This window comes from Molothrus ater, chromosome 2 (genome assembly GCF_012460135.2).
Source record: "Molothrus ater isolate BHLD 08-10-18 breed brown headed cowbird chromosome 2, BPBGC_Mater_1.1, whole genome shotgun sequence".
NCBI lineage: Eukaryota > Metazoa > Chordata > Aves > Passeriformes > Icteridae > Molothrus > Molothrus ater.
The window spans coordinates 110,659,003-110,684,880 of record NC_050479.2 but is presented as its reverse complement, the minus strand read 5'-3'; the positions used below and the strand labels follow the sequence as shown (position 1 = coordinate 110,684,880).

Sequence of the window (25,878 nt, the reverse complement as noted above, 5' to 3'; positions counted from 1 at the left end):
TGTACTAAGTGTTTTCTTATTTTCTAATTTTTTTCTTGTTTTCTTGCTCAGGAAGACAGGATAATAGAAAATATGTTTAGAATAAACTTCCTTTTAAATATTCCCATATCAGCAGTGATATGGTGTTGGCCTTCAGTTTCCTTTTGTTGTACGATTTGAAGTGAAGGGTTTAAATTTTCTTTGGAATTGCCTATTTGTGAATATATGAAATAAAAATAATATAATGTTGGTTGAAGCTGGATTCAGCCTGGGCTGTACAGCTCAATTTACCAAGAGATTGTGCTGTTTCATCCTCCATGAACTAGGGTCTGTTATCTAAGGGATATAGACACTGAGTTTCCCTGTTTTCTACTTAAATTATATATTCTGAATTTAAATTCTGTATCCTGCGTCTTGGCCAAGAGAAGATTTTGGGTGTTTGTTTTGTTTTTCAGAGGCTGTTTAATATCAGTCTCTAGTGTAAGGAAGGGAGAGGTGTATTTCATGAATATATTAAAGTACTGGACATTGACAAGAGATAACACTGTGTTTGGTCAGAAATACTTTGTAAAGATCTTACAGATGCAGTTGACTGCTTAAATATATGCTAGAACTGTTCAAATGAAAAAGTACAAGTTAAACTGGGCTAGCTGAGGTTAGTGACCATAAACCTACCCTGGTGTTTGTGGGTTTTTTTGTTTTTGTTCTCTCACACCCCATGATTGTGGGACAAATTCGTCTTGCATAGTTTTCCACTCACACAACTGCAGTCAAAAATACTGTGAGAAGGTTATTCTTAAGGTCAGAACAAAAATTAGGGAATTTATGTGCAAACAGAGTATTTTAGGTGAGTTGGGGGAAAAAACCCTCACATTGTCAAAGGATGTTTACAGTGGAAAGATGTATATACATTGCGAACAAGGAAAACTTGTTGAATAACTTTCTCTCCCTGTAGTGTCTTACTTAAAGAGTTTTGCCATTACAGGCTGATAATTTCTTCCTGAAATGCCAATTAATTAGATCTGTGTCTGATCACAGGCTTGCTGTTTGGAAAAATCTTTCTATTTGGAACCCTCATCCTTTGCTGCAAACCACACCTTTGCACTGTACATAATCCACACACACAAGGCCTTGTTCTTGTCCATCAGTCCTACTATCTTTTTTTGTTGGATTAGAAATTTTTTTTTTTTACATTAAAAAAAAGGTCAGATTTGGTGGTTTTGAAAGGAGCAAGTGCTCAGAGCATCTTTTAATGACTGTCCATGGGCTGGAGGGGAGGGAAGAGAGTTGAAATGGAAAACGAATTAGATTCTTAAGCTGTGGAAGGGGGAACATTCCTGTGCAGAGAAGCCACTCTGGAGATAAGTTTTAATTTCCTGAGCTCCAGTCCCTGTATAGGAACATTGGAAGACTTCCTTCCTGATCACCGAGTCAAGCCAGGGGCTGTGTTAGCGGTGTGTGTCTGTCTGTAATTGCGTGCTTGTGTCTGCATCTGCACAACTGCAGCATCAGTGCCGGCACCTGTAGGGATGGGAGACAGCTCTGAATGCCTGCTGCCTCTCTTCAAGGTATGGCATGTGGAGATTTCTCTAGAGCATCTTTTTCAAGCTTTGTCTCTACTTAGAAAAAAACACCCAGGAGAAACCAAAAATGAGGAAAGCACCCTCCCCAGCCACTTGTCCTGCATTTTTAAGAGGATCTGAGTTGTGGTGCAGCTTCAGGAATGGCCAAGTCGCCGAGGTGGATGCGTTGCAGAGTTCCAGTGCACGTGTCTCCTGTATGTGCAGTGTTGCTAGAACTGTTTCTGTCTTACTGAGGTCTCAGGGGTCTGTGATTACTCAGACAAAACCATGAAGCTCAGTTTGAGTGATATCCTAGTAAGCATTTGGGTAACAAATATTTGGAGAACTTTCCTGAGACGTTTGTTTGTTTACAGAAGGCACGAAGCATTTCCAAAAAAAGTGTAGTTTACCCCAAATTCTGCATTTGCAAAAATATGTTTACACCCTCAGACTGTTTCATTTTAGCAGTTCTAGTTTTTCTAGAGACTGCTTTATTTTGCTGTTCATCTATTTTTGTTTATTTTATTTACTTTTATAAGTGAATCCCAGCAGTTCTCCCAAAAGTTTGAGTAATATCGTGCTAAACTGAGCCACAGTATAACTTTGCTTTGTGAAGCACAGATTTACTGGAAATTCAGGACATTGCCTGGTTATCCCCAACTGAAATAAAAATGTATGTGTCCCACACTGCAGTTTGTACAACAGCATCTGAATTAATGGTATCACTGAGCTGCTTCACATTTATCAGTTAACCCACTGGAATGTCAGATACGTTGCTTAAGTTGCCGTGAGCTTTAAGTATAATAGGTTTTAATTCCACTTGTCAATAGCTCTTTCTTACAGTTATTTTTTAAAATAACTGTTCATAATTAAGACTTTGCCCCAGAGCATTTATTTTGTACTGCAGTGAGAGAATTTCTGTCAGATTATATGATTTTAGAAAGCACCGAATTTAAATGTAGTGATGGTACACAAGGTCAGAAAATGACTTTCAATTATTTCTAAATTGTACAAGCATATTTATTGTAAAAATGGAACTTTATAGAGTGTGTAGTTGTTTGACTTTTTCTATACAACTATTTCAGAAAAAGGGTAAAAAAGCCATAAACTTAAAGAGATTCTGATGGTGCTAGAGTGCTGCCAAGCAAGCCATTAAAGATAAGTCAAACTGTAATTCTATAGGAATGCTATGAAATACTTCTGCATATGGACTGTAGTTGTTTTTGGGTTCCTGAAAGTGCTTGTGTGTAAAGTCAGCTGTGGAAATGGCTGGCTAGCTAAAAGCTATGACTCCTGCAGCTTGACTGTTGTGGGGAGAGGTTTTTTTCCCTGTGAAAACAGTTGTAAAGTGGAACATCTGAAAAATATGTTCCATGCAAAATGGATCTTCACACACATTTATTTTGACATTTAGGTTTGATTTGAGGGAGAGAGAGAGAATATTCTGAAATAGCCATTCACAGATGGCTTGTGAGGGTTTTAGTTTTTTATATGCTTCTCTGTGTTTTTGGTTTGGGGTGGATTTTTCTGCATGTGTTTGCGGACTTGTCAATCCCCCTCTTCCCCCAGATCACATGTTTAATTTTTTATGACTTGAATCTTTTTCCCTTTTCCCAAAAGCTGGTGTTAAAAAAAAAAAGAAAAAAGGAAAAGAAACCCCTTCCACCCCAACCTCAAAACAACAACAAACCACCCTAAACCAACCAAGAAGCCAAGCTCTCAAACCCCTGACCAGCCCCCAGTCACCACCCCAAGCTATAACTTCCTGTGATAAAAATTCTGTCATCAGTGAGTGAAAATATATGCATTTTGTGGATTTTGGTAATACAGTAGAAAATTTTTCAGGAAGCAGGAAACTCTCCCACCTTTACAGCTTCAGCAGTAAGTGTGGGGAATCCAGAGGGCCCTGTATGCTCAGCTGGAGGAGTGTGCCCAGAGAAATCTGGTGCTTGCCCAGCTGGATGTGTGAAATGCACTTGCTGTGTATCTGGCCACCCTTCCACAGGGCTGGGCTTGACCTCTGTAGCCTTTATTGATGGAATATCCTCCCCAGGTGGGAATCAGGAGGGAATTGTTAGAGCCTGTCTGCTTTCTTTTGAAAGTATTGAGTGAAAGCTGGTGCTGATAAATTGTTGTTGTGAAACATGTCTGAGAAGCAGGTCCATCTGTGTGAGAGAGGAATAGACTCTCAAGTGGGTGCTGGTATTCTCTTCTTTGTGAAATGCCAGTGTGTAGTATCCAGGTAGTCCAAATTTAATTACAAAATGAATAATCTGTGTATTCAGTTATTTTTTGTTAAGGAAACTGTATGTTGAGCTTCTGCTGAATGCCATCACTGATGCATCTCTTGTTTGTTTTGTTTCTAATCCCAGAAGAAGTTAGCTGTGTACAACAAGATGCAGGAGTCTCTGGAAGTGAGCCTTCCCAGCAAGCAAGAGGAGGATGAGAAAGACCAGCCTGCCGAGATGGAGTACCTGAACTCTCGCTGTGTCCTGTTCACTTACTTCCAGGGAGACATTGGTTCCGTGGTGGATGAACACTTCTCGAGAGCTTTGAGCCAAGCCAGTAGCTTCAATTCAGAGACTGCCCTTTCCAAGAGCAAGGCAGGGCTGAATCCTCTGTGGAGAGGTAAGAGGGGCAGGAGCTCGCTCTCTGTGGCGTGGCTTACTCGGGCTGCATTGCAGTAACACACAGTGCATTGCAGCTGAAATTCTGCTTCTCTGTGGAAGTGGAAACCTCCCCCTCAAATCTCCAAGAGCTGAGGAGCTTCTTGGGTTGAGTGAACTGAGGTGTTAAAGTGGGAGAGAGGAGCCAAAGGCATGAAAGAAGCAGGCATCTCCAGCTCCTGCCATATCCTGTCTCTGCCAGGGGCTGGGAGGGAGAGGGCTTCACAAACGTCTGCTGCGAGGTTGGAGGCTTGTTTTTTTTAGCTCCAAGTGTGAAACTTGGCCTGTGAGGCAAGAGCAAAGCTGTTTGGGGTGCTGGCCTTGGATGTGAAGGAAACCTATGCAGCCTTCTCAAGTGGCTTTGCCAGGTGATCAGGATTTGTCCACGGCTGCTTTCCAGGCGGGGAGGAGCCAGCGCGGTACGGAATGGGCTGGGGGGCAAGCCCTGGTTCCCGTGGCTGCAGCCACGTGGTGTTTTCCACTGCAGCTTGCTTGTGGGAGAGGTACAGATGATGTTATGGTTTGCTGGGTATAAAATGGCCATGACGTTACTCTGCCTCCAAGCAGGGAGCAGAAATGTGGCAGGTTCTGCGAGGTATTTACTCGCTGTCCTAACACAGTGATTAACAACGCTGTCCTCGTGTTATGCACATAAATACTTACATACTTTATATGTATTGGTGTGACAGTGAGCAGATCTTGCCAGAGACACTACAGACGACAGTGAGCAGATCTTGCCAGAGACACTACAGACAAGACTTCCAAATTGGAAAAGCGTGGCAGTAAGATGCTGTTTCCATTTTGTTGGATGTGGCAGTCTGGGTGTTTTTTAAGATCCCCATAGCTGCATTGTTTCTGATCACATCCTTACGTGGACTGGCAGAGGGGTGCAGACTAAGCAAATGAGTAATGGTGAGCAATGGCCTTACACTGGGTTGATAAGAGAGGTGCTGGTGGGATCTGAGCAGGAGCAGCGGTGTTCCTAATCAGTGATGTGGAGGTGAGACTGCGCTGATGATAGTCACAGATACTAAAGAGAGATGGGATATTTGGAAACAACTGTGAAGAGAAAAATAGCACAGAAGAGCTTGCTTTCCAGAAGGATGATGACAAATCCGAGGAAGTTTAAGGAAAGGTCAGCACAAGTGGCTGGGGAGCTGGAGGAATTTATGGCTTGAGCTGGGACCATTAACGTTAATGGGAAATTTTCCATTGACTCAACTGAGAGCAGGATTGAACCTATGCTTGCTAAAAAGGAGACTGGAGCGTTTATAAATGGCCCAGACAGGCTATAAATGTTTTAGCAGCAGGATCGAGGCAGTCCCCAGAGACCCCATGCCCACAGCAAGCCCTCTTCAGCAAGCCTGGGGATGTTCCGTGGGTGCGGTCGCGTGTCTTCCCTTTGGCCTCAGACATACCCTGTTGTTTTTCCCTGTCCCCCCTCTGTGGTTTCACAGCCATCCCCAGAGGGGTCTGAGTGGCCTGGTGTGAGGGTTCTCCAGCCATGCTGCCCCCTGAGCCCGTGTGCCCCATGCCCTCAGTGGGGAATGGAGGTCAGCATGTCCTGAACATCTTCTGGGAATAGAGTAAGGAGATAGGTGCTGTGCCATCCCTGCACCTGCTGGAGGGGCATGGAGATCCCTGGGGAGGCTGCTGGAAGATTACAGCATTTGCTGCTCCAGAGAAGAGAAGCTGACAGGAGCTTTTATCAGGCCCAAATAGGTTTCTGAAATGTTCCTGCTTGAAAGCAAGGTGGAAGGAGCAACACTGTCAGTTTAGTCTTCTGGTTTATGCACAGTGTCAGAGATGCTCAGTTACAGCACATGAATGTGAGCTTGTGTCCCATTACCTAAAGAAGTTAAATTATCGTTAGCTTGAGGTTCTTCCATAAATAACCTTCATGGGTAGTCAGAATTGCTGTCAATTTCTTACTCAGAGATAAACTAGAAAGTATTTTATTTTGCAATTTTGGGAGATGCAGGTTTCAGTGGAAAGTGTGTGAGCACGAACTGGCTCCCCAGCTTGCTGCATTTTCTCCTTTATCTGAAAGGAGGAATTAGCAATGTTTTTGGGGTTTTTTCATCTTTTTTTGTTTTCTTTTATTTAAGGCATTCTGATAAAAAGGCAAACTCTGATTTTTATCCAGGTGATATTACAAGGGGTTTTTTGCTTGTTTTGAGGAGGGATTTTGCTTACATATAAGAACAGAACCTGTTGTTCTGAAAAGAGCAATTTTTTATCATTTGCGTGTTGATCAGGTTGGGCTAAAATTATTTTGAAAACTGATTTTTTATAAAATACAGTTCTGTATGACAGGCTCAAGTAATGTGAATATTGAATTTTAGGTGTAGCTGCCTGAATTCTTTTGCTGGTGCTAATGATACCTTGACACTAATGTTACTTTAATGGTATTTTTATCAACATGTTTTTCCTTGCTGAAAGCGTTGGGTTGTTTTTCTGTCTTACTTTTCTTTCCTCTTGCCTTAAGTGAGAGCTGATGTTGTGCTACAGAAAGCTCCATATGTTGTCTCCTTTCCAGTGTGTGCACTTCTGGTGTGTTTTCAGTGTGTGTTGTGAACATTTGGGTTGACCACTGTGAATATTTGTATAAGCCACAGCTTCGTGGTCCCTGGGATGTTGCCTTGTCCCTGCCTCCCTGTACTTAGGGTAGGAAGTTGTGGTGACTGTAGTATCTTTCTTGGCAGTTTTTGTTAAATGCCTCCTGAAAGGCCATGGAAGATTTTTGAGTTTTTAATTTTTTCTTTTTCAAGAGTAGTGTGGACATGGCTGTTTCTCCATGTTCCACAGAGGCCAGGTATCCCTGAGCACTCGGGGTGGGTGAAATTTTCCTGCATGTTTATGTGACATGGGCTGAGCCTTTGTGTCCAGTGGCAGAACTGACCTTTCCCAGTGAGAATGGCCACACTCAGTGGTGCCAGTGAGGACTGGCCCCTGACAGTGTCAGGCAGCAGCGATGACTTTGTGAAACCTGCACAGGTTGGAAAAATGGAGATGACCAAACATGTTTGCTGTGGCCTGGACCTCCTGCATGACTGGTAAAGCCAAGCTGTTATGCAATCTGGGATGAATTCACGTTGGCAGATTCTGTGGTTTAAAGTGCTCTCTCCTGTTACTAAAGCTGTCCTGCAGATACTTTGTGGTTTTCTGTGCTTTTTTGAAGTGCAGAGCTTTGGATTTAGGGCTTTTCCATGCAGATAACAGCCAGATAGTTTTCAAAAACTCGATTACAGAGGTTAATTTTCCAGAATACTGGCAGAGCATTGTCAGGCTATGCTCTTCTGTTAAGTAGTGTGGAAAACAACAGACTGGACATGAAGTTTGCTGCTTTTTTTTTTGTATCAGCCCTGCTGCCAACAGCACAAGCCATACATACTCTCCATCTCAGTGTAATCCCTTTTTACAAGGAATGGTTTACAAACAAGGAACAATACCAATTTTGGAGGAGTGCTGAGGCTTCTGTAATATGCTTGAAGCTCTCTGTAGTCTTCAAGCATGAATTGCAATAAAAATACATTGCTAAAAGCAGCCCAACCTTTTGAAGAAACCCATGGAGTGCAGCTTGCCAGATAAGCTTGCAGCCTCTGAAGCATTTTGGCACAAAGCATCCACAATGTTTGTCCATGGTATGTTTGCAAAATTTGTTTCCAATATCGGAAGTTAATCAGACTCAAAACACTGCCTAAATCAAAGCCAACTGATGTGCCGAAAAATTTCTATGATTTTAATGGATTTTAAAACAGAGACACAAGTGTCCTAGTGATGCAGTCAGAAAACACTTTCAAGTTTTTACTTCCAAAATATTTTTGTATAAGCAAAGTTCAGAGGCAGGAGTGTTTGAAGAATCTGTTCATTCTCAATGGTGTCTTCACCCAAGTCTCATTCCAGCTGCTTATTAAACAAAGCAAAACAAAAGGTGATTTAAAAAAAAAAAAAAACTCTTACAAAAGTTATGAGGAACAGAGGATTCCTCGCCTCATCAAATGCTAAACTTCCCTGGCTTTATTTCTCCATAGGCCATTTTTATGACTGTTCTTTCATCAGAGGTGAAGTTCTGTATTTTTATGTTTCCATCTTTGACCAAAAAAAAAAGTCCTATTGGAGCTGAGAAATATTGCATGAAGCAGTACTTTCTAGCATGAGCTGGCAAGAGGATTGTGAGAATGGAGAAGCCAAGACTTTGCTGCACATCAAAAACACTAACTGCTCCTTCAAAAGAGGAATTTTTAGAATGTGATTTCATAATGTAGAGGTATTGGAACCCATTTAAATATAAGCTGAGCCCTAGCTGTAAGAAGCAGCAAGTCTTTTAGTTCTGACAAAAACCTTTTTGACCTACATAGATGGTTCTGCTTGTAGGATCCTATTGGGTAGAGGGCATCATGATATATTCTATGAAGGAATAACATAAGCTGTTAGATATGACCTTTATCCCATCAAAGCATGCAATTAGTTTGAGAAAATCAGGTATTCTTTTAGCCAAATGTTTCCTGTTCTGCAGTGTGAGCTGGTTCTCTTTCCTCTGAAGCATTTGCAGCCGCAGCAGCTGCCTTTCCAAATGATGTGCTCTAGTCTGCGCAAGAGTTAGCATCTGCTCACAATTTCTGTACCAAGATCCTGAGAGGGCTCTGACTCTACAGCCTGAAGAAGAAAAATCTTCTTGAGGCGGGCATCTTATGTATGTGAAAACCTGATGGGAGGGAATGAAGATGGGGGGAGCCAGGCTCCCTTCAGCAATTCTTGCTGACAGAACAGGAGGCAATAGGCTGAGATTAGAAAACAGGAAATTCCATCTGAATACAAGAAAACTTTTTGTTTTGTTGGATTTTTTAGGTTGGTTGTTGCTTTTGGGTATTTTTTTTTTTTTGAAAGGCTGCAGAGTCTGGAGCTCTTTCAAAATCTGACTGGATGTGGTCCTGGACAGCTGCTCCAGGTGACCCCCACTTGAACAGGGGAATTGGACTAGACAATCTTTGTCACTCTAGACACGAAACACCACGAGCGCACACACCGCTGCTCTGAAGGTGGAAAAAGGGAAGTTTATTTTCTGACTCCAACATTTAGAGTTTTCCAAAAGTGACAGTAGATTGGAGGGAGAAAGTGCCACCTCTCCAATGGCACTGGACAAACCAACAGTCCATCAAATTTCCTCCGTAAAAGAATGCAAAACAATAAATGATTTACAGAAAGCGTGTGAGAAAGTTCGTTACAAGAACGTAAACATCGGAAAGCTTAGAAAAACTTAACAAATCAGAGCAACAAATCTTCCTACCTCAAATGTCCAGTGATTCTGTATTTAGAGAGTTCAGCCTTACAAACTTCAGAGAGCGGCAAATCATTGTGGGGTTTTTATTCTGGGATGTGTTGTTCAGCTTCAGTCACACTTCCCTTCTTTCCTCCCCACCAGAAAGCTCCACGATTTCAAGCCAAAGGAGCGGATTCCCCACCTCCTTCTGGACCAGCTCTTACCAGCCTCCTCCTCCTCCCCCCTGCTTGAGCGGCGTGCACCCCGATTTCCCCGTGACTGCACCAGGCACCTTCCCAGCAGCAGCAGATCCCAGCAGCTGGCCGGGACACGGCCTGCACCAGACTGCCCCGGCTCCTCCGCCGGCCGCCTCCGAGGCCTGGCCCTACCCCTTAGCGTCTCAGGTGAGCCCCTCGTACGCACACATGCACGACGTGTACGTGCACCGCCACCACCCTCACCATGCCCACGTGCACCACCACCACCACCATCCTCACCATCATCCCCAGCACCGGGAGCCGCGCTACGGCTCGCTGCTGGTGCCCTCGGTGCGCGCCGCCGCCAGGATCCCCGCGGCCCAGCCCGACGGGGCCAAGGCCGAGCCCGCCGCTGCCGCCGCCGGCGCTACCTCAGCCTGGGCCGGAGCCTTCCACGGAACCGTGGACATCGTGCCCAGCTTTGGGTTTGATACAGGTAACATGGCTTGGTTTTTTTGTTGGGGTTTTTTTTTTTTATTTTTTTAAATTTTGTTTGTAATTTTTATGTTGTTGCTGTTGTCATCGTCTGTGACTTGCTTGAGCAGACATGAACTCCCCACAGCTGAAGCAGGGTTGGCTCTCAACAAGGAGACATCCTCATTGAATAAAGAGCCTCTGAACATGTTTTTATAGGCATGCTCTAGCTGAGGGATATTCCAGTTTTTCCAACCTGCAGAAACAGGTACAAGTGCATGTGAAATGGAGCAGGAAGCACTGAACAAAAACGTGTCCAAATGATTCCCACAAATGTGGGAATCCCTCATGTAATTGCTGTCATGGCAGCTCTCCCTGTCTTCTGCTGAGAAACCTTGGTCCCATTCAAGCCAGATGAGTTGTGACACCATCTGCAATTTTTGTTTGTTTCTTTTAATTTAAATATTGTTGGAAAATCCTTCCATGAGGAAGTTCTCAGCTAGTTCATATGTGCCTTCTGCTGAGAGACCTTTATCTGCCTTGGTCCCATTCAAGCCAGATGGGTTGTGACACAATCTGCATTTTTTGCTTGTTCCTTTTTATTTAAATATTGTGGGGAAATGTTAATTATGCTTTCATGAGGAAGTTCTCAGCTTGTTCAGCTAGGTCATATGTGCATCCACCAGTATTTAGCTCCAATGAACTAATACCTTGCAGTACATGTGGACTGCATCTTGAGGTGGAGCAGCTCAGCATTCCTTCCTGTGTAGTATCCAGGTGTCACATGGAGAACAGAGGTGCTGATTGAGCTGAGCTTGCCATCAATCTAAACATCTTTCTATAGGGTGTAGGCAGAGGTGTGTGAATTAAATTCATTTCACTGCAGGGTCTGCAGTCTGAAGTGCAGAGCATGAGCTCCATCTGTGTCTGTGAGCTTTGAGTGGCAGTCTCTCACCTCAGTATCAGAAGCAGTCTGGCAGCCCTCAGGGTTTGAAGTTTCTGGCCATCAGGTGACTGACAGTTCCAGTGCATCTATCCTGGAGCTCATGGGCCCCACTGAGGGCTCCTTTTTCCATTTGATATTTATCTCACCAGCAGCAATCCTTGCAGATCAGTATTTCTTAAAGACAGTATGTTATCTGATTAAGGAAACACTAGGTTTGTATCTTTGTTCCCTTTTCCTTAAAGTATCTACTTGTCTCCATTTTTGATAGCTCTCTCTGACTGGTTCAATGTCTGAGAACCATTTCTTTGCCTTGATTTAGTGGCAGGGGAGCCAAGAATTGATGGGGGGAAAAAGGCTGTTTCTTAAAGATGAAATACTATGAACCTAATTCAAATCTGTCTCTTCCCTTTAAAGCAATTGGGAACCAGTAATCTCCTCTAAATACTATGCCACTTGCTGTCTTGATGCCAATAAAACTAAGAAAAAGCTTATCAGTATTCTTAACAGTGGACAGTTTATATATATAAATAACATTGCTAGCTAAAGCAGCAAAACAAGAATAATTCTGTTTTATGCTTTTGGGTACAGAATGCTAAACTAACCAGACTGGGATCTTGAGATTTTTCCTTTGTGACAAACGCCATAAGGGGAGTGAGCTGCCCTCTCTGAAGCATGAGCAGAGTGTCACTGTCACTGGGGTAAGGGACAAGTCCTCCTGGACCCAGCCCCACCTGCAGAGCCCTGGTATTTGGCTTATCCTTTTGGGGGTGGAACAGAGAACTGTGTAAGGAACTGTTAGTCAGGAGAAGCCTCTGCCTGGCTTAGGTGCAAGTCCAGCCTAGACTGTGAGTTGTTTTTCTCTTTAAGAGCAAGTACCTCAAAAAGGACTGGGTCCTAGCACTGCCTTAGAGAGCAAACACAGCTTTGGCTGCCTGCTCCTTGTGAAAATCCCTTTGGAAGGGTAAAGTTGGGTGCAAATTTAGTCAGGATCCTGATTTGGCAGTGCCTTGCATGTCACTTGGTTCCTCCCACTGTGGGAGACAGTGGGAAGGATCTGAGCTGTTCACTTCTGACCCATGCTTGGTTGTGTGGGTTTCAGTCTCTGAGTTCCTGTGGGGAAAAAGAAAGAGGGGAAATATGTGACTGGTTTGAAAAAACCAGAGAATCTCAGCAGACCATTGTCTCACTAGTTTGACACTATTCAAAAGGGTCACAACATTAAAACACAACAGCAAAACCCTGTCAGGCAGCCCCAGTTTTGGAAACAAGGGTGCAAGCATTGGAACACAGCAGGTAGTGGAAACTTGTGACATTACAATTATTTGCTCTCTTGCCCTGCACACTCATCTCTCCCATGCTTTCCAAGCAGAGGCTTGCTGGGAAGGGCAGGAAGGCTGAGCTCCCTTTTCAGCCCTGCCTTTAGCTTGTGCAGTTGAGACAAGTGCTTTGGTTACAGCCCTCATGGCATGGAAAGAAGAGGGAGCTTAATTGCCTCAGGGTTTTGTGTGCACATCCAGCAGAGTCATCCCAGGGAAAGTATGGGGAGAGGAGGGCTTGCTCAAGTACCACATGGAGTCACATCCAGCACTTGCTTCATCTGCACTGCAGGGAAAGCAGATTATACTGGATACATCTCCACATCACACAGCATTTTGCTACATTTAACCTCAATGTCAAAGAGCAATCTTAAGAGAGAGGCTACAAACTCAAGAGCCTGAAGAGTGAACTGGCTTTTAGTGACATAAAGTGCTTTCTCCAGAGTAGGGTAAGGACATAGTGGCAAGAATATGTCAGTTCTGAAAGTGTTTGTTCATGTATCCCTGGAGAAAATAGCCTGTGGAGCTTTCAATATATCAGATTCCATAAATTTCAGGTGATTTATGTTAAAAAAGTTCATTTAGTCTATACCTGGACATTGCCTTTTGGAGTCCTTCACTTACAAACTGATTCTCCCTCTTCTTATCATGGGCCACATTTCTTGTGCTGCTGTCACATGGATTGTAGGAACATCTGCAAAATTCCTCACGCTGAATTATGTGGAATGATGGTGTTGGGATCAGGGCAGGCTGGCTGTAATCTTACCCTCTTCCAGCTACATTGTTGCATCTCTGCCCTGCCAAGCCAAATAATCCATCTCAAGAATGGATGATGCCGAATCCCTCCAGAAGTTAAGAGGAGGTTCCCACTGCATGCACGGTGTAGTTTGGGAATTTATGGCTCAGAACACATTGTGTGGGACATCAGCACAGAGCTGACAAACTATTGATCTGTCTGGCACATCTGTTTGAACTTACATGGTCCTGTTTTAGGGGATGAAGGAGGATTTAGCTACCTGATTGCCATTAAATGTGACTTAATCCTCACCTTGAAGGCTGCAAATTAACCCTTTTGGAAGCTTCTGTATCAGTCCAAGTGCAATTAAAGAAAGTGCTGGTCTGCATCAAGAGCTGTTAATAAAACCTGCTAGGTTTGTGTCTGCTGGTGTGTAGTGTCTCTCCAAAGTGCACAAGCTACAGTGCTCAATAAAAGAGTACATTTCATGGCAAGCATTGATATAAACATGCTGGAATAAGCAGAGATTGCTTGGATTTAAGCCTGAGCTCCTTGCCCTGCTGGTGTCATGCAAAGCAAGATTGGGCTGTCCCCCAGCTCTGCCTGTGGCTCAGGGCTGCAGCTGTAACCCAGTGTCACTACTAAAGCTTCCTGCTTGTGCTTAAGCCAGCTCCAGCACTTCAGATCAGGGGCTGGGGAGGGGAATTCCTGTCTCTCAGTGCTGCTGGTGGTTGTAGCCATCAGTGCTTCCCTCGGGAGCAGGGTGGGAGGTGTCCTGCATCCCAGACCCTTCAGGTGAGCAGTGGGGTTTGGCTGTGCTGCAGGCATCCCACGGGGAGGAGAGCAGAGCATCTTGCCTTGCCACTGCAGAGCCTAGGAGGATATCCTGTCCTGCTGTGGGACAGATGAGCTGGAAGAGCCTTCCTGCACCCCCAGCACACTAAAAGCAAAGCAGGACTTTGGCATGAGTGATGGCTGTAAATCTATTAAACTTGAGGTGTGCATTCTTCATCAAATAAAGTTATGCACACTGCGGTGAATAACTTGAGATTTAGGTGAATTAATCAGCATCCTTTAGTCCTGATTTACTGTGGAAAATTCTCTTTTGGAAATGCCTGTATATCAGTGTGCTGACATACACTGAATTACATACATTGAATACATTGAATTTGGAGTTTGAGGGGCCAATCCAGTCCCTTCTATACATTTGTCTCTGTTCACACACATCCCACGAGTTTGTCACAACTCATTAAATGTGCTTAGATGTTCCCACAGAACCTGCATAATATTTGTGTGGCAGTTAGCTCTAAAGTAGGTGGCCCAGGGAAGGGGAATTTTGCTGGAGTGGCAGTGCTGGGTCAAGCAGTGCAAGTGAGGATTTCCTTGCTGAAAGGAAAGCACTGCAGGTGGAAGCTCTGGGTGAGTAGCCAGCCTTGGATTCTGTGTTAGGACTGCAGATGGCCTTGCCTTGAAGGAGATGGGAATATAATGAGGAGAAGGCATGGAAAGTGTTCCACATTCAGTTCTGTAAATAGGACAACTTTGGTTTTTTGGATTGTTTTCTCTTGCTGTTTAAAGTCTGTAGCTATACCTTAAACCTCCTTGTTACAGCTATTTGTGCCTTGAAAAGACACCTGCCAAGGGAGGTGTCTGTTCAGCTAGTTATTCCCTTTCTACCACTTGCTGCTGTCAGATGGAAGATCTCTTAAACACGTGTCTGTGTGTCATTTTTTTAAGCTGCTGGGAGCCATATAACCTGTTTCTCTTCTTAGAGGCTTCCATGGCCTCTGGTGTCCTTTAGTGGTCCACTGGTGAACTTAAACAACTTCTTTATGCTCTGAAAGTTTTCTGCTTTCTAACTTTTTTTGTTTTCCTTTTTTTGGGGGGGGTCATCTTTGTTTAAAAAATTGTAAACAGCAAGGGAAAAATAGCCCAAAATTGTCATCACTAGCTTTGAGGGAGCTTTGAAGGGAACAGCAGTTCATTATGGCTGTGTATGATGCTGCCAGGGAAACAAAGAGCTCTTAAGCAACAAGGAGACATCTTCATTGAATAAGGAGCCTCTGAACATGTTTTTTTAGGCATGCTCTAGCTGAGGGATATCCTAGGTTTTCTAGTCTGAAGAAACACGTACAAGTGCACGTGAAATGGGGCAAAAAGCACTAAACAAGGTTTGGGCACAACTGTGGGCTCTACTTTCCCTTTTTCTTCACTGCTGGGCACACAAGTGTTAGTAATCTGCTTGGGAATCCTCACAAGGATAGAGCCATATGCTGTCATCTTTTATGTGAGTGCTAATTGCTTTGCAGCTCAGCTCTGAAACGTTGATCATCATTAAATATTTAACTGCTTATAATCTTAAAGCAAGGAGGTAATCGTCAGATGTGAACCCTCCATGCCTGCCTGTAAGTTTTCTGAAAACTTATGGGTCTTCCTTCATATTCACAGTGTGACTGGATTTGGAAATGAGATCCATGCCTAGCACATGGTTACATGACACGGAGCTCTGGTGGCTACAACATCACAGAGGTCTGGAGTTGCACCTATTTACATTAGTGGTGAAATTAACCCAAAATTCTTAGCAAGTCAGGTGCCTTGGTACATTGCATAGCAGGAATGATGACTTTTAGTGGGAAATGTACCTTCTTTTCATGAAATGTGGTTTACTTGCTTCAAAACATCAAAGGACAGGTTTTAAATCGTTGAGACTTGGAGTGCCTTTCTACCTCTGAAAATACGTGCCTGCATCTCTGTCCTTTACTTTCCCTATAAATGAGCAAGAATGTATCTTCTTTGAGACATTTAATCTGCACCTGCCCTTCTATTGTCTGCATTTGAGGTTTATGCCCTCTTAGGTGTGAACAGAGAGATTGGATCCCTCTGGAGCAGAGAAATCCCAGATTATAAGGCAGGTTCCAAGTCTATAATGCTAGAGCCACAGCATAGCACCGCATTTATTAGATAGTCCTCACTTTTTTACAAAGGAAAATGTTAGAGGAACTCATAACAAATGCAAGCTGAAAACCATTAATTTTTCCCATGTGGAAGCACTAGCCATTCTTGGCTGGAAATCTTGCACTCTGTAGGTGAAATTATTTGGGATTTTTTGCCTGCTGCAGGAACATTTTCCCCTCTCTCCTCTGCGAGGTGAAATGCCACAGAAACTGTGAAATACTGAAGTGTCCCAGGCATTTTCTAGAGGAGGTGGTGTCTGTGGCTGGACCCTGCCTGGAAATACTGCTCTGCTGCCTACTGGATAATTGATGCAGACCTTTATGGGGTTTTTTTTCACTCCACGCCATGTTCCACATGAGCTCAAGCCAAGGAAGCGCATGCAGGAATTTTATCACCACTTCTGAAATGCTTAAGCCAGAATCAAACTTCAAGATAGTTTAATTTTACCCCTCATAAACCAAAAGTTTGGAGCAGTAACACTGTTGCTAACAAGTCCTTTAAACTGATAAATTGTCATTTGGTGGTTTTTTTTTCTTTTTTAAAATATTTTTTAATTCAAAACTTGTTTTTCTTTACTTCAGTTGTTTGGGGAGGGGTAAGAAGAAACCATCTGATTTATTAATTTACTATTTATTGATATTAATTATTTTCCTTTTCTTTTTCTGAAATGTAGGTCTACAGCATCAGGACAAGAGCAAGGAAACTGCTTGGTTCTGAGGTGCAGAGAAATTAAGACCAGCTAGAGCTGGAGTCAGCAGAGCTGGGTGGGTGATACAGCAGTGGCTGACTCCTTCTGCGTGGAGCAAAGGACACACATGAAGATGAAGAGCCAACTATTCTGGTTTTGCTATTGAGCCTTTTATTTGTAAGGCCATTTATGGGTCCCACAGTGTTGGAAAAAAACCAGAAACCTAACTTTTCTTTCTTTCCTCATCTGAGCCTGCTGCAGCTGGGCAACCTAACTCCTTTCTGCTCCTTTAACAGTGTTTTGTTTTGTTCAGCTTGATATTTTTATGAACAGTCTCAATAGTCAGGAAAAAGACTCTCCCTTGACTACAGTGCGCCTTCTTTCAGGAATACAGTATTTTGTAGCTCTTTGTGCATCTATTTTTGTAGAAATACAGAAAGTTTGGGTAAGGATTGATGGGCTATTTTAGGATGACATATTTTTTTAAAAAAAAATTGTAAAATTGTTAAGTTCTGTTTAAAGAACTTGCTCTCAGAGAAGCACTGGCAAAAATGTATAAAATGCTATTTTTAGATGTCTGTGATGTGTTTGTGCATTTTGGGTTTTTTTGTTTGTTACCTCAAATGTCTATCTTTCTTTTCTTTTTAAAGAGCTAAACTCCTTTGTTTCCACATTACTGAATTCTGATGTTTTTGTCCTTTTGTTCTAGCTTAAGCAAGTATAATTCGCACCTGAAGTTTCAGCCAAATATTTTTTTCCTGGTGTTAGATTGTAGTAAAAGTGGTTTTGTTTTTCTTGCTTCTAAAGGTGGCTTTGTGCTGTGCTGACTGTCAGAAGCTTGCAAACACCTTTAGCATAGAGCAAAGTTTGAGGTTACAGCAACTGCATTTCCCACCCATCCATTCTTTCAAAATGGACCAAATACTCTTAAATCAGACACGAATATGGGCCTCATCTATGATCCACTGAAGCTGTTGAACACAGTTCTCTGTGGGTTATGGTGCTCATAGATACCAGTAAAATCTTAGAGGCAGGACTTTCAGCTAAGCCACTTCAAGGTAGTCACTTACAACATCAATATTCAGGGAAAATGAACAAAAAAAAAATAAATCCAGATTTATAAAAATGTGTGGCTTGTGGAAACAAAAGGTTGTCACAACCAGGAGAACACAAGGAGAGCTCCTGTTGCCCTCAGGCTGTGTTTGCCTGGGCTGGGCTGTGCCGTGGGGCTCGCAGGACCCAGCTGCAGCGCTGCATTTCATAACCAGCCAGGCCTGCATGCACTTGGGCCATGTGGAGCCACAGCCCCTCTGCTTGGGAACCCCCCTGGCCTGGGCCTTGGCTCTGACTTGGTAATAAAGGCTTTGGTTGGAGCCAAGGTGGGCACCATGAATCCTGGGTGAGGGTGCCGTGGGCCCCAGCAGGGTCGGTCTCCGTGCCCAGCCCTTGGGGACTCTAGCGTGGGCTTAGGTGGGACTGAGGGGAGCCCAGGGTCAGCACCTGGGTTGTTGGGTCCTGGATATTGCCTGGAGATGTTCCCCTTCTGCTCTGTGCACCCAGGGTCCCTCTGTAGTATTTCCTAAGGCTCTTACAAAGCATCATGTTTCTGTCACCGCTGCTCTCAGACATCCCTGTTTGAGAGACACGCCGGCCAAGTGGAAAAACCAAGATACAAACACATGGCTGAGATAAGAGTTTAATTTTAAGGCACTGAGCATTGTAAATGTAGTTTTGTCAGGTGGAAACCACATGGATCTGTGTGTGAAAGGGGAGGGGGGTGTTGGGAAGTGCCTGCCACTCCGAGGTTCCCTGCACTGCTGCTTCCCTCCAGGCTGTTTGAACTTGATCCTACGAGGTGTTGAGCATTCTCCCTTGTCAAGGGAGAGGGCTTGACATGCTGGCACTGGAGGCATTAGGATTATATCACAATTTGGCAAGACCCTTAAGTCTCTACCTTGCTGATTTGAAGTTTGAGACAGTGTATAAATGCTGAATGGACTATGCTTAAATATTGCTTTAAAGTAATAAGGTTGTAGTCTCTGTGTTGGGATGATGAATTAAATGTGGTGGGGTTTTTTTCCTCATCTTTGTAGTCCATCAGTATTTCTTTCTCTCAATAAATTTCACTCTCATGACAGTTCTCTATATTATTGCTGCTCTGGTGGAGCTAGCTCCTCAATTTGCCAATAAATTCATAATGCAGTGGGAAGACTGTATGGGAGGGAATAGAGTACCAGCTGCCACAGTTCACTTTCTTATCAGGACAGTACAGTTCAGGAAATATCTCAAGAAAAAGAGTTCTGACTTAGGAATGTTGACAGTATTAGAAATACTGGGAGGAAAAAAAATTGTAACCTTTTTTTTTTTACTTTTTTTTTTTTCTTTTTTTTCCCCCCCTTGGACTTGGCAAAAGTGGAAATTAAAGAGATGGTGTGTCCTCTTTAAACTTCAGGGATGGAGAGTTTGGGTGGCAGGGGAAGCAAAAGAAAAGACAGCATTTCTTTTTGAGGTGTGTTTGACTTCCTGAAATAGTTTAAAGCCTAACCAGAGCAGTCTGCTCACTGCTTTCCCCTTCACAAGCTCATACTGTGGGAGACCTCCTCTGGTTCCCTATAGATGTCAAAGCAAAACAGGACAGGAACAAAACAGGCCCACAGTTTGCATGGGAATTTCTTTCTGGATTGTATCTCTGAGTTGTTGGTTAGTGGAGATGAAGAAGTGGGGAAGCTGTTGCCTCTTCCCCTCCAGGACTACTGCTCTGCACAGAGTTTCTGCTGCTGAACCTGGGACTGAGCAGGTGGAACTTCTGCAAACTCTGGGTGACAAGTGCCAATAAAAACCTGCTGTTGTCTCTAGCCATTCATGCACCAGTCTGTCAACTTCAAAAGAGAAAGAATTTTCTTCTTTTCCCCCTCAGTCACTGATTGTCCCCTGAGCTAACAAGCGAGAAAGGAAAAACCAAAGTGTGTAGCAGTAGGCCTGCTTCTACAATTCGAGGGATGGAAAAGGAAAGAAAAAACCAAACCCACCCTTCCCTGTGACAAACTTTTGAGTTAAATTCAGCAGATTTCCTTCTCCCTCTCTCTCCCATACACGCACACTCACACACACGCACAGAAGTGCTTATGAGAAGCAGATGCTGCCATGGTTTTGCTCTTGGAAGAGGAGAGGAGCACTCGCCTGCAGTGGTGGGGAATCGATGGCAGCCAGAAGGAGCAGAAAGGTTGAGCCTGCTCGTGTTTCTGCAGATAGGAAAAATAAAAAAGGCCCTTGAAATCAGGTCACAGATAAGTTGTGTGTCTAATGCATTACTAAAGGAGTTGTTTCATTCTTTTTATGTGTGGTGTGTTCTGATGCTGTCCCAAGAAAGTGGATGATTCATTTTGAGAGGGCTTATAAAACATGTTGTACTCTGTCACTGTTTCTGGGAGAACATAGAGAAATTATTGTTTTATTTCAAGAAACTCAAAATACTGACCTTAAAGTTGTCCAGGCTTTTATTTTATTCCTGATAATGTTGAGAAATCTGACATCAACTTTTATGTCTTCATTTGAAGACTGGAAGGGTTGAAGTTGTCCACCAGTTTTTCAGAGGCAGATGCCAGTTTTTTCCAGTGGTCCATTTCCATCCCAACAAGAAGATGGAATAGTGCAGCCACTGACTGCCCAGGAGATTTGGTTTCTGGAATTTCTGGAGAGCTGAATAAGCTGCGCTTGGCAATAGTAGAATGGAGTCTGTTCTGATTCCTTCCCTCACCAGACACACAAGTTCAGGGGGTCCTCAGTGAATAACAGTTCTCTCTCAATCATCCACACCTGCATCAAAACACTTTGGAGAACAGATCTCTCATCACAGCATTCACAGAGGGATGGGAATGTCACATTTCCTCCAACCTGCCCTTAGGATTGCCTTGCCCCACCCAGCCTTTCTGCTTCCAGGCTGTTACATGTCTTGCTGTCCTTCTCCCAAAATTCTTCATGTGTATGGATATATTTTTCTACAAATATATTTATTCACATTCACATGTAGCTATACCTGGTTCCCTTTGTTCCTCTCTCGTGCCTCAAATGCATGTCCTTTGGAAATGAAGTGAATGACTTCATCAAATCTCATCTGAGATGGAAAATGTAGGCATTTAATTGCATTCTCTGTTAACTCAGGAGTGAATTTTTTCCCTACTTGTTAAAAAACCCAAACACAACAAAAACACATTAAAAAAGCCATTTCAAATCACCTGATTTGTATCTATAAAGATGATCATGAAATCAGCAGTTCTGTAGAGAGGTGCAATATATTGAGTTTCAGCAGACAAGCCTATGTCTGAATATGATTATTTTAATTAATTTCAGGTACAAGCTTTTGCTCCATATCAATGGACCAGCAACATATATATTTCCTTATAAACAATTTAGAAATACATATATTTTTCAAGTGGAATTCTTGGTTTTAGTATGTCAGCCTCTGAGCTTCTAAAGAGTATTTGGATGATAAATATTGTTTGTGTGTGGGTTTTTAAAAAGAAGTTGATGCATGTTGTTTGGAACTAAAATCTCATGTAAAGTGGGAAAGTATTTAAAAATAAATACTGCTTTTACATAATGAGCCCTATGGGCACAATCTGAGAGTTGTGGTGCAGGAAGATGCCCGTTTAAAAAGTGAGGTTCTCTTGCCTGAGCAAGTTCAAAATCCAGGAGAGGTGGGAGTGCTCTTGGAAAGGTTGAGCTGGTGGAGCTGGGAGCAGAGAAGATCCTCTCCAGAGCTGTATGTACGTGGTTGGGCAGTCACTGCTCAATACACTAAATTTAGGCTGTGTTAGCAGGTTTGTACTTATGGGGTGAAATGGCTGCCAAGGGGAACTGTAGATGTCCCTGGAAAGCCATGTTTTAGCCCCTTTAGCTGCCCTTGGTCTGCTCAGTGCCTGTGACCGTCCCAGTTCTTGCTCTGCAGCCTCCATGCCATGCTGGTGGGACATCTGAATCTGGAATCTGGACTGGACTTCCCTGGGAAATGCACCTTTTTTATTTTTTCTTTTTTTTTTTTTTTAGCTCCCAATAAAGAAAATTTAGGGATGGGGGTCATTAAAACACTCCAGTTATTTCATGCACCTGCTCAAAGGCTCAAGCCTCCAATATAAATCAGCTGTGCACTGTGGCTGCTTGCCTACAGAGGTCTGAAAGTTGTTTCCTCTCTCAGTGTCTTTGGAAACCTCCAGTGGCATTGGGGTGGTTGGGACCAGCCTTGAATGCCTGAATTGCAGTCCAGTGGTGGCCAGGGCTGGTCCAGCCTTGATTCAGGTGAGCTGGGGCTCAGGAATTTGGTACCTATAGACAAGCAGTGTTTATAGGAGTTTGAGGTTTACAGTAATGAGTGAAGTATCTGCAGAACTGTGCTGCACTTTCCCTGCTGGCTCTTTGGAGCTGTTGTTTAAAACCATCAGTCAAATCAGGGTTCCTCTCTTCCCCCCTACCTGTTTTTCCACCTTGCTTCCCTCAAAACTCCATTGGAATTTTTGCCCTCTCATCAAAACTGATGGGGGGTTTGTGGGGGGGCTTTGTATAAAGAAAGGTGTCACTGTTTATTACTGAATAAATAATTTAATGTGAATTTTATTGTTATATTTTTTATGTAGCATTTTCAGTTTGATCTGTATTTCTCAACAATTAGCTAATTCTTTCTTTTTATTCTTATGCAACTGAAGAACTCATAAATCTCTTTGTAAATTTCTGCATCCTGAGATTCTATTATTTGCATGAGATAAATTTTTAGAGCCAAGGATTTGTCTTCTGTTGAAAACGTTGTAAAACAAGTGATCTAAACTGGTTCTGTACTAAATTAAACAGTGAAAGCCTTGCATTGGAAGGGATTTTAAGCAGAGATTTCATGAAGGCACAGGCTTGCCTTCTCAGACCCTGTCAAGTGCTTATGCCACAATGTCCTCTTTAATTCTTAACATTTTTTTTTAATTACATTAACGCCATTTTACAATCAGACCTAGTGGAATCACAACCTGAGACTCCTTAGTGTAAGACCCTTTTTTAATTTTATCATTTCCTGGCAGTTTTGACAGTCATCAGGCGGAGATTTTCCATGCAATTTATTTACCTCAAATTGATTTTTTTTGGCAAAGTTCAGTAATTCCCGCTAAGGAGGTAACTGCCCTTGCTAAAATTATTTTACAACTGTTTAATTAAGAAATGTTTGCATGTCTGTCCTCTGGCTCGAGGGCTGAAGGTTTGGTGTTTTGGTCACAGATACATCATTTACTGCTCCAGCAGTGGGGGGAAAAAAAACCTCCAAGCTTTGGCCAAGCACTCAGCTTTTGAAAAATTGCCACTTGCACGCAATCAGCAGGGAGCTGTTAAGAATTTAGTTGCAAAACCCTCTGAAGATCCTGACCATATGGGATGTGCTCTGTTTCAGAGCACAGGGAGATGAGCAGGGTTCTTCCCATACGTCCTGCCCCAGAGCAGACAGCGAGCGGGACTCTGCAGAGTCACTGTGTTCTTCCTTCTCAGGCTGTGAGGAAGGGATGGAGAGAGCTGGCAGCCAAAAACTCCAGGAGAAGGAGCCCAGGAAAGGGAGAGAGAGGGTTCAAAAATCTTTGTGTTTGAGAGAATGGGATTGAGAGCTCCTGGGACAGGACCAATCTCAATAGTGGAGATGTAGATGGGATGCGGACTGCTGGAAAATAAGCAAATAATGCCTCGTGACGAATGATCTAGAGTGGGATGTGGAAGCTATCAAAAAGTACCAGAATAATGTGGGGACTTAGAAATTTGGAAGGAAAACGCAGGATAAACATTGCAGAAAATGTCTTTCTTTGAACTAAGGTGTGGTTTAGTCAGTGAGAAGAGGCATGGGATCCCCCTTTGCTTTAAGACAACCACCCAGAGAGAAATGTACTTTAGGAAGCAGGAGGGTGTTAAGCTGGGAAATGAGATACCTGAAATGCTTTTTCTTCTCCCTATAACTTCTACTCCAGCTGCATTGCCCCACACCTGGCTTGCCAGGTGCTCACAGGGGTTTTTTCTATGCTCTCATTGCATCAAGAAATGAAAGCAGGGGAAGTGATACATTATTTTGTGACTGATTTTATTAATGAAAATCTATGTCCTCCATTAATGTGAATCACTGGCGCTCTGTTGGTTTTAGTGAATTTAACACTCGTGGAGAATCTTATCAGTTACATCCAGATAAATCATGTTTTGGGTGTTATCAGCTGGAAACTGGGTCCCAGATGGGTGCATGGGACTCTCCCTTGGAGCCAGGGTCTGACTGGGTGACTCCAGGGGTGCTCAGCCCTGGGGAAGGTCACAAAAAAGGAGAGGAGTGGGACTGGCCTCTGTGCTGGAGGAGCAGAGAAGCGTGGCCTGGGGCTGTGGCTGGGTGTCCCTGGTGGGACAGGGGTGTCACCAGCCTGTCCTGGACATTGCAGGCGTGGTGGGGCTGGCCATCCCAGCAGGAGCTCAGGCTCGGAGGGGTTATGCTGCCTGCGTGACGTGGGAGGCCGGGTGGGGACTGAGACATCTGGTGAGAATTCCTCACGGCTGAGCTGTGCCTTGGGCTGGGATGCCGAGTAATTTAGCTGATTTCTTTTTTGGGGTTGCTGGGAGGAGGAGGAGGAGGAGGGGGGCTGGATGCCACAGCCTTCCAGTAACTGTCTCTCCTTCAAAATATCACTTTTGCTTTCTTTGAAGACAAGAAAGAAATTATATTTAAGAAAAACAAAACAACAAACCAAGAACTGCCCCAATGTGTTTGCCTTGACGATAACTGTACATCTGCAACAGTTTATCACTATGGGAAAATGAGTGGGTAATGATGTTTTGATGTCGGCTGTTGCATGTACAGAGGTATCACAGGCTTTGAAAATGATTTGTTATGTGAATGCCCATAGTAGCACCGAGGTTCAAAGGGAGGTGGTTTGTTTTTCGTGCCCATTTAGTTATGAATAACACCAGCTCTAATTTCCTCCTCCCACCAGCAAGCAGAGAGTCCTGCATTGGAAGCCAAATATAGCAACAAAGATTTCTATCTCTGGCCAAAACCAAAAAAATCTGTTCCCTTTTAAGAATAGCACTCCATTCTTTTCTGATGGAGATGGATAAGGAGGAAAGTCAACTTTAAGGAAGCCAGTTTCTCAGTGGGAAACTCCCTGGTCTCTCTCAAATGGCCAGTGTAAAAGGTATGCACTTATTTCTTGGCATCAGTGTAGAAGCCAATAAGGAGGCTTCTGTAGAATGCCATCAGTAAAGCCCTTTTGGGGTTGCAGTCTGGATAAATCTTCCCTACTTGCTGGTGTGTTTTTCCTACACTGCCCTGTCTGTCTTGTGAGCAGCAGGGCCCGTGTTGAATGGGAATGCCACAAATTGCACAACTACCCCTGCTCGCTCTGCACCCTTTTCTTTCTGGTTTGCTCTTGTGGAAAAGTTCATCCCTTGGCTCTGAGGCTCAGCCCCCTGCTCCACCTGACAAAGCAGCTTGAGGAGGTAATGTGCAGCAGCAGTCAGCCCATGATCCCTCCTACCTCCCTGGTTTTCTCACTGGGGGAGGATGTGGGAAGTCATCCCTGTGCTCTTTCCCGTGACTTCCCAGCTGTGTTGCGCCCTCAGAGAGTGACTGTGCCCAGTGGGGCTGCCCAGGCCCGTGGCTGGGAGAGAAAGGATGCTGTAGAAAGAAAAAGCAGAAATGTTTGTGGTAAAGCTCTTCCAAAGCTCTTCCTCAGGTGGTGATCTGACCTTTTTTGGATGGGAGCTGATGCTCCCTGAAGATGAGCATGCACATGGATGTCACTGCCTGGTTTTAGGCTAGGATATGCTTTTGGGAGGAGGCACACACCTACACCCACACCCCCTTTCTGATCTTGAACTCGGATGTTTTTAACTTCTCTCCACCATCTGAGGAGGGCTATTCAGCCTTTCCTTCGAAGGACTTATTCCTATTCCAGCCTACCCCCCCACCACCCACCCATGAGCAACTGGCATGTGTGACATGTGAGCAGAAAAAGCCCTTTCTCTAATGGAGCAGCTGTCCTTGTTTCAGAAGCGTTGCTTCATTCATTTGCAGACTGTTTGGCTGAAGGCCTTTGCTGTAAG

The 25,878-nt window shown here is 43.7% G+C and overlaps 1 protein-coding gene across 3 annotated transcripts in view; it reads left to right on the top strand.

Annotated features, from left to right (window-relative positions):
• VGLL3 (vestigial like family member 3) overlaps positions 1–21,382 on the top strand; it is a 48,498-nt gene extending 27,116 nt beyond the window's left edge. For 2 of the 3 annotated variants that reach the window (XM_036382777.2, XM_036382760.2), the window contains exons 2-4: positions 3,914–4,169; positions 9,633–10,163; positions 16,768–21,382. In XM_036382777.2, coding sequence (XP_036238670.1) covers positions 3,938–4,169; positions 9,633–10,163; positions 16,768–16,811 — 807 coding nt within the window. In that variant the 5' untranslated portion in view covers positions 3,914–3,937 and the 3' untranslated portion in view covers positions 16,812–21,382. The remainder of the gene's footprint in view (positions 1–3,913; positions 4,170–9,632; positions 10,164–16,767) is intronic. The other variant, XM_036382768.2, reaches the window with a different exon arrangement.
• The last annotated feature ends 4,496 nt before the right edge of the window (positions 21,383–25,878 follow it).